This window comes from Phocoena phocoena, chromosome 7 (assembly GCF_963924675.1).
Source record: "Phocoena phocoena chromosome 7, mPhoPho1.1, whole genome shotgun sequence".
Lineage (NCBI taxonomy): Eukaryota > Metazoa > Chordata > Mammalia > Artiodactyla > Phocoenidae > Phocoena > Phocoena phocoena.
The window spans coordinates 96,242,280-96,249,993 of NC_089225.1; the positions used below are offsets into that span (position 1 = coordinate 96,242,280).

At 52.0% G+C, this 7,714-nt stretch overlaps 1 protein-coding gene across 2 annotated transcripts; it reads right to left on the bottom strand.

The window, feature by feature from the left end:
• Positions 1-530: 530 nt before the first annotated feature.
• Positions 531-7,608, bottom strand: RNF25 (ring finger protein 25). 2 transcript variants are annotated; one of them, XM_065880759.1, is made up of 10 exons: positions 7,114-7,608; positions 4,355-4,429; positions 4,011-4,113; positions 3,851-3,918; positions 3,683-3,752; positions 2,433-2,504; positions 2,201-2,344; positions 1,771-1,860; positions 1,363-1,497; positions 531-1,165 (listed from the first exon to the last, which is right to left on the bottom strand). In XM_065880759.1, exons 1-10 carry the CDS (start codon positions 7,152-7,154, stop codon positions 590-592), a joined length of 1,374 nt encoding a protein of 457 aa, XP_065736831.1. In that variant the 5' UTR covers positions 7,155-7,608; the 3' UTR covers positions 531-589. The 2 variants fall into 2 exon arrangements, with proteins under 2 accessions (XP_065736831.1, XP_065736830.1); XM_065880758.1 differs by having other exon boundaries at positions 1,771-1,863; positions 7,114-7,185.
• Between the last annotated feature and the right edge of the window lie 106 nt (positions 7,609-7,714).

Below are 7,714 nucleotides of genomic sequence, written 5' to 3' on the forward strand. Positions count from 1 at the left end.
GGCAGAAGAGAGACTGTAGTAAACAGGAAAGTACCATCCTCCACCTCAAGATATTCAAGTATAGACAGATAGATAGATGTGGGTGTATGCACAGTGGGTTGTGGGTCCTGCATATTCTTTTTTTTTTTTTTTTTTTTGCGGTACACGGGCCTCTCACTGCTGTGGCCTCTCCCGTTGGGGAGCACAGGCTCCAGACGCGCAGGCTCAGCGGCCATGGGTCACGGGCCCAGCCGCTCCGCGGCATGTGGGATCCTCCCAGACTGGGGCACGAACCTGTGTCCCCTGCATCAGCAGGCGGACTCTCAACCACTGTGCCACCAGGGAAGCCCATGCATATTCTTCTTAAATGTTGGCCTCCACTAGTTTTCCTTGGAATCCACTATACTAGCTGAGATGTCAGACTCCTCTTTATCCAGACCCCGATTTCTTGGGAGAACAGACTTCAGAGCAATGTTGTGGCTACTGTGCCATGCTCGTCTTGCTGGGAATTTAGAAAGAGATCCATACTTCACAGGCTAGGCACTACTAAGTAAGGAAAGCCAAACAAGGCCAATCTCTTTATTGTCCCCCCCCACCCCCCACAGTACTGCTAGGAACCATCCTCCGGTTCGAGGCTCACGGTCTCCCTTCGAGGACCAGGCCGGTAGGCTCCCCGACCCCGAGGCAGGTGGTGGTAGGAAGAAGCCGGTGTCCGACCCTTGGAGCGCTCCCAGCGGGCACAGTCGCGAGTCCTGCGGGGCGGGGGACCCTGCCAGTTGCCATGCCCCTTTTCTTGGGGAGGACCTTCAACCCCTTGGTTACGGGACTCTGGCTTTAGGTCCATAGGCTCCTTGAGGGGCCCCTCAGGAGGTGGCAGTTCCTGGGTGTCACTGGTACCTTTGAGGGCATTGCACTCCCCTCCTTTTAGGTGCCTCCGTTCGGCTTGTCTCCAGGGACCTCGACTGGCCCGGGGAGGATCTAGCATAGCTTTCTGGGTCTCGCCCAGCTTTTGCTGATTTGGCCCAGCCCCTGGAATCTCACATGTGTACTGGGAGGCCACAGGCAGAGGAGCTGACAGGGTGGTCTGAGCAGTTGATGAGGTGGACTGTTCTGTGGCAAGGGTACTGGGTGGGTGGGATCCTCCAGAGGCATCTACAGCTGACTCGGGTTCCAAAGGGGCAGGAGGCTAGAAGGAAGTGAGCAGATGCAGTGAAGGGGATGCAGTTCCTCAAAGCAGGGAACCGCAGGCCCCTCACCTAGAATCTGAGCCGACCGCCATCAGCCCTCCCCGGGTAGAACAAAGCTCACCCGAGGGCCACGGCAGAGGGGTGTTGGTAGGAAGGTTGGTGTCATCAGGGGAGGAGTGGGAAACCCTTCCCTCACCTGCTGGAGGCTGATGAAGTACCGGTTACGCTCAGCCTCAAGGTCAATGATGCCCCCCCTCTCCTGCTGTCTCTGGTAGAGCCTCTTGCGCTCTTCTTGCTGGCGCAAGCTCTCTGCATCGGGCTGGTACAGCTCCTGGAGGGAAAGGAGCAGAGTGGCACAGAGAGAAGAATCAACAGGAGAAGGCAGACTCGAAACCCCGGCTCTTCTAGGACTGCCTCAGGAGATCTGCTCAAGGTTCTTGGTTTTATCCCTCAGATTGGGCTCCCGAACAGAGTTTTGGACTTCTGCTGGGGGCCATGGCTTCACAGAGAGGGCCCAGGCAGCTTGAGGCCAATTCCAGAGACCCCATTCAAAGCAGACAATATTTCATTATTCTTGGCTCAGATCAGCAGGGAGTTGTCTTACCACGGGCTGCTGGGGTTCAGGGGCTGCTTTCAGCGAGGCAAGATCGTACACGAGTGGCTCTCTGCACACCGGGCACTGCACACCAACGGCCTTCTGAAAAGAGAGGTGAAATCGCACCCCTGCTTCCCAGCCTAGGGTGCTTGCCAGCTGCCCAGCCTCATCTGTAGAGGGCTGGGACGGAGGGGCATAGGAATACCTGTTCAGCAGTGAGGGGGAGCAAAGCAGGGGCTGCCTAACTAGAGGTCTGGGAACCCTCTGAAACCGTGTGCAATATGCTTACGTGTATGTATAAGGATGCCCCTTTTTCCTGGACAAAGGTGAGCTTTCGTTAATCTCAGAGGTACCTATGACCCTGAAAAGGCTAAGGCGGCCCTGGAGCGGAGGGATAGAAGAGGGCATGAGGTCAAGCGAGCAGGGCCAGCAGGTCAACCTGTTTGGTTGTGGCGTGCTGCCATTCCCGTTCCTGCTCCCGCCCCTGGGCCTGCAGCTCCTGCTCCATGTGCTGGATGTACCGAGCCAGGCAGTGGCAGTGGAAGTAGTGGTAACAGGTGGTTTTGGTAAAGGCCTCCTTCTCCTGGAGGGTAAGGCACTGTGTCAGAGCTCGCCCCAAGCCCTCCACTGTCTGTCACAGCCGACCCCCAGGTCCCAAGAGAGTAACCCACCTGGAAACCATAGAGGCAGATGACGCACTGGCCATGGGGGATGTTGTTATCTGTGAGAATTTCCTTCCCTTTCTGAGAGGAGAGAAGATACTGTTCAAATAGGGAGGCAGGAGCCAGAACTGTGAGTGAAGCTTGTTGACTACTCCCAGGAGTGACTGGCGGGCCGTCTCCCACCGAGCCAGTTTGCCTTGTGTCCATGCATTTCTGTCTTGGTGATGCTCCCTCTGCTTGGAATCAATCCTCCTCCCTGCCCACACCCCTCCCCCCAAATCTACCCAGCTTCAAAATCCAATTTAATTGTTTTTCCACTCATTAAGTCACTTTTAACACATCTTGGGGATGAAAATAAAACACCTTTGAGAGAAAAAAAATGTTCAATTAAAACTCACATCTTCTGGGAGGCCTTTCCTGGTTATTCCCCTTTGAATATCACTCCCTCAATGAGCCTGTTCTGGAGTCAGCTTTCAGAAAGAAAGTGAAGGCATGGACACCCCAAACGGACAGAGAATTCAAAAGGCATCAGGTTGAGCTATGAAATGCGCATCTGCACTGTTGTTTAAAGCTAATACTCTGGAATTCCACGAAGTTCAAAGCTGCACCGTGGAGGCCTGACTTAGGAGTGCTACAGTGGTCTATGCCCGGTCTGACTCCAGGCCACCCACCTTCATTCTTTTCTGAACATTTTTCTTAAAAACTCAAAGTAGAGGAGAACAAGACTGTATTTGTGTTTTTGATCTCAAACAACAAAAGTTAGCTGTGTATATTAACTTGTAGCTCTAGGCATAGTTTCATGTGGGTCGTTTCCTTTACTAGGGTAGAAACTCTTTGAGGAAAAGAACCATGACTTTTTCTAGTCAGCTCCAATGACACACTAGCCTTCAAATGTTCATTTATGGCTAGACCCTCCAGGCAAGATCTCTTGCCATTTTCAGTTGCCAATGCCAAGAGAACTTGCATTGGCAATTGAAATGCACTGATAATGAAGCAAGAAAAATTCAAGTTAAAGAGGAAAAAAATTTTTCTGTCACGATGCTGGAATAGGCAACTTGGAGAAGCTATGGAACTGTCTTTGGGGAGATTTTTTGAAACAGAAGAGAGTCTCACCTTTCTGGAGCAGTTTAGGCTTACCTAAACAAGAACTAAATGAATGTCTCTAGACATATTTAAGATTCGAGGCCCATGGCCTCCCTTGAAAGAAACTGCTCTAGCTGGAAGGTAAGGACATTTCCCCAGACTAGCACACCTCTCACCTCGATGAGTTCATAGAGCATGGCAGTACCCAGCCCAGCCTCAGCCATGTGGCTCAGCGCCTGTGAGATCCTGTGGGGAGAGGGCAAAGCAAACATTAGGCCTGCCCCCTTCCCTCACCGGACTGAGCTGTATCCCAAATTTTCCCTGCTCTGACCAGCCCGACTTACTTGTGGATCTGTTCATCTGAGAGTCCTCGGGGGTTACGGATAGAGATCTGTGGCACCTCGTGGGGATACTAGAGAGAGAAAATACCACGCTACTGCTAATGCACTCCACCCCAAGGCCTCTCCCCTTCCTCCCTTTGCTGCCGTAAAGTAGAGGCCTCACCTGTGCTGGGACCCGAAGCACCAGAGTGAAGCAGACATACTGTGAATCCTGGTCTTCTGCAGTGGCGGGGTGCAGGGTGATGCAGATCTCCCATGATGATGATCTGCAGGTGGATGAAGTGGAGACCTGGGATGTGACTGGGCAGGGACTTGAGAGCTGGGGAGGATGGGGGTGAGAGAGTAAAGCGGGCAGAGGAAGTGAGCATCAGGCTCTTTCTTTGGGGTGATTAAAGGAATAGACTATCTACATGACAGAAATATTCTCTCAAATCAAGGCCCACAGATACTGCATGGAATCCTCTTACTACCAAGGGGACTCCTGCCCACCTCTAGTTGAATACGTACCTGCCATTTCCTTTGACCACCTGTAGTTCATCCAGATAGATAGACTCTAACACTTCAACTTCAGAGGGAAGGACCCTAGAGAGACAGCGGAGATTGACTTACCATTACAACTCTCCCTATTAAAGCCTACTAAGGCCCATGAAGGCTGGCTTTGTAGAAAAATGGCAATCTGCATGCGTGCATTCTCTTGCTAACCTCCATAAAAATGGGGGAAACGTTTCCTTAATTTGTGAAGTGGCCAGGTAGAAAGCACAGGAATCAGTTTTACAGATCATTTCTGCCAATAGATGAGGAAACAGATTCCCAAGAAGGTGAAAAGACTAGCCCAAATCTCAAGGCTTGAGGCAGGACTGAGACGCAAGCTAGGTTTCCTGACTCCCTGTTTAAGTTTCATTGTACTGTTAGTTGTTCCTTAGTGGCCATCTCTCTGACCCAGAAATATGACATCTATTGATTAGCATTAAGGTTACCAATACCACTCCTGGCTTTCCCTACACCGTTCATGGATCCCAGTGTCTACACACACTGCCAATACCAGTCACTGTAAACCTCCTCAAAGGAGATACCAACCTGAACAGAACAGATCTACATGCTGTAAAGGCTGTGCTGTAGTGGAAGAGCCATCAGCCTTGGAATGAGTAACAGGTACCAATCACTTACCAGCTATGTGATCTGAGTAGTTACTTATATCTGTAAGCCTGAATTACCCTGTCCACCACATATAGATATTACCACCCACTCTCCACAGTTATCATGAGGATGACAGGTGATTTGTTTATGTCAAGTGCCTAATAGTATCTTGGCCATAGTAGCTAGTCTGTGTTCTTTTTTTTTCCTATTTGTATTAACCTTCTCCCTTAAAAGGAAAGAGAGAAGGTTGTAGTTAATATTCAATGTATTTATGATCCCTGCTGTCTGACTGATCTAGATCAACTTGTGCAGGTCAGGATCCAGTGGCCCCTCCACCCACCCGCTCCCCAGTCCAGAACTCTCTTAGGAAGAGATGTCAGTGTCTCTGCCATCCCTCAGAGGACACACATGTTTAGTCACAGAAAGAGCAGTTGTAATGCCACTGAAGATGAGTTATTGGCTTGAGGCCACAGCTTTACCCAGATAATACATGGAAAGATACATATTTGGTTTGCTTTCTTATAGTTATATTGCCCCTTCTTCACCAAGAGCAGGGCTGCCCTAGTGTGACATACATGTGTGTGTGTGTGTGCGTGTGTGTGTATACATGTGTATGTGTATATATAGAGAGTGATTCTCAAAAATTTTTAAAGTCTTTTTAAGTCTTAGGCAGACACCTGAAAATATAAAATAGATAATGTAGGTAACAGTTGGGTACTTCTGGTTGACATGCGCGTTGGAGTCTTAGAGCACTGCAGGCTGGCTGTACAATCATTACGGCCCTCACCAAGGCACAACGTGTCCCCTCAGAATCTTAAATTCCCCTGAATAGGTTGAAAACAGCAAGCCTGCATGGTCTCAAAAAAGGCCAGCACTGGCTGGGCTCCCTGAACCAATGAAACACTGAGGTGGAGCCTCCATCAAGAAGCCCTTCAATACTTCACCCACCCTACCTGTGACTTGGGCCCTGGATGTGAGATATGGAATGGGATGGTGGTAAGATGGTGACAATAAAAAGGGGAGGGCTTCCCTGGTGGCGCAGTGGTTGAGAGTCCGCCTGCCGATGCAGGGGACGCGGGTTCGTGCCCCGGTCCGGGAAGATCCCACATGTCACGAAGCGGCTGGGCCCGTGAGCCATGGCCGCTGAGCCTGCGCGTCCGGAGCCTGCGCGTCCGGAGCCTGTGCTCCGCAACGGGAGAGGCCCGAGAACCGCAAAGAAAAAAAAGGGGGAGGTGGAACTGTACAATGTCCTAGAACTAAGAACCTAAGGTTTGGAGTCTGACAACCTGGATTCCTAGTCATAACTATGTACCTTTTGGCAGCTCATTTTACCTCTTCAGGCCTCATTTAGTCTCCTCAGGTGTCTACACCTCAGAGTTATTAATGAAAAGGAGGCTTAGGTATGTTATAAATCCATCTTGATCCTCTCAGATCCTTCTCTGAGGTGGATGCCACACCCACTTTTTTTTTTTTACAGCTAAGGACACTGATTCATAGAAGCTAGGTGCCTGGTCAGCATTACACAGCTAACAAAATATGATGTGAACCCACATTTATCTATTTCCAAATCCCAGAGTCCTTCCATGTTCTGGTCCCTTGTGACGAATGCTTGAGAGAAGGACTAGGAGCGCTTTCCGTGAGGTGTAAAGCTTTATTCAGACAACAGCCTCATTAGTGCTGTCGGGAAGGGAGAAGGTTGAGAAAAGCCTCGGAGGAAATAGTCTGATCCGAGGGGAAAGGGGGACGGGAATTGGAGGACATTGGTTCTGGGAAGTAAGAGGGACGGGGAGGGGGGCGAAGATCTGATAAACAGGAATCCCCCGGGACCCTGAGCAAATCCACTTCAGAAGGCGAGAATGGGACGGGGTGAAGCCGGAGGATCGAACCTGATAAGGCGCGGCCCGAACCAGCCAGGTCGGCGCTGATGCGGTCTTCTCCGGGTCAGACCAGTGCCCCTCCACCCACCCGCTCCCCAGTCCAGAACTCTCTTAGGAAGAGATGTAAGCGTCTCTGCCATCCCTCATCCCTCGCCCCGCCCCACGCGCCCGCCGTACGGACCGTCTGCGGCTGCCGCTAGTCCCCCGGACCGGATCCAGGCGGTCCTCCAAAGCCCATGACCCCAAAGTTACCAGTCCTCCTCCCCTGCAGCTGCCGACGCAGACGCCGCCATGTCTTCTGCGGCCCGCAACCGGAACCGGAAACAGCCTCCGGGCAGTCGGAGGCGGAAAGTAAAGCAGGGGAGGGAGAGTAGCTCGCGGCCGTTTCTAGGCAACTTCAGACTCCCGGTCCTTAGATGGTCCTGAGGGCCAAGGGATGGCTGGGAAATGCCCTAGGAAGTGCCTATGGGCGGCCCACCGTCTCTCCCACACCTCTGAACGCCTGTTCCTCCGAACCTCTGACCAGTTCTAGCGAGTAAAATTGGTAACAATGTGAGTCTAAAGAGACCGGCAGTGTGTGGGGGGGTGGGACGATAAGTCCCACGATAAGAACGATAAGTCAGGCAAAATACGAAGGCACCCAGAAGGGGCGGGGCTGAAGGCCAGGGCCGGCGTACCTCGGCCTAAAGAGCTTGAAGCTCCTAGGCTTGGGGTAAGAGAGGCGCTCCTGTCCGCTAGGCCGGCGGGCTCAGGGTGTGGGCGGGGGTGCTGAGAAGGTTGTCAGTGGCAGGAACTTTGGGGTGGCTGGAAGGGGCGGGGTCGGTGGGCGAGGCTGGATGGAGGGGGGTGGGGT

Coding starts and splice junctions, on each gene's coding strand:
- RNF25 (XM_065880758.1), bottom strand. CDS start 7,154: ATGGCGGCGTCTGCGTCGGCAGCTGCAGGGGAGGAGGACTG. Junction 3,919..4,010: donor TGCTTCGGGTCCCAGCACAG/GTGAGGCCTCTA, acceptor TTCTCTCTCTAG/TATCCCCACGAGGTGCCACA. Junction 1,864..2,200: donor AGCACGCCACAACCAAACAG/GTTGACCTGCTG, acceptor CTCTCTTTTCAG/AAGGCCGTTGGTGTGCAGTG.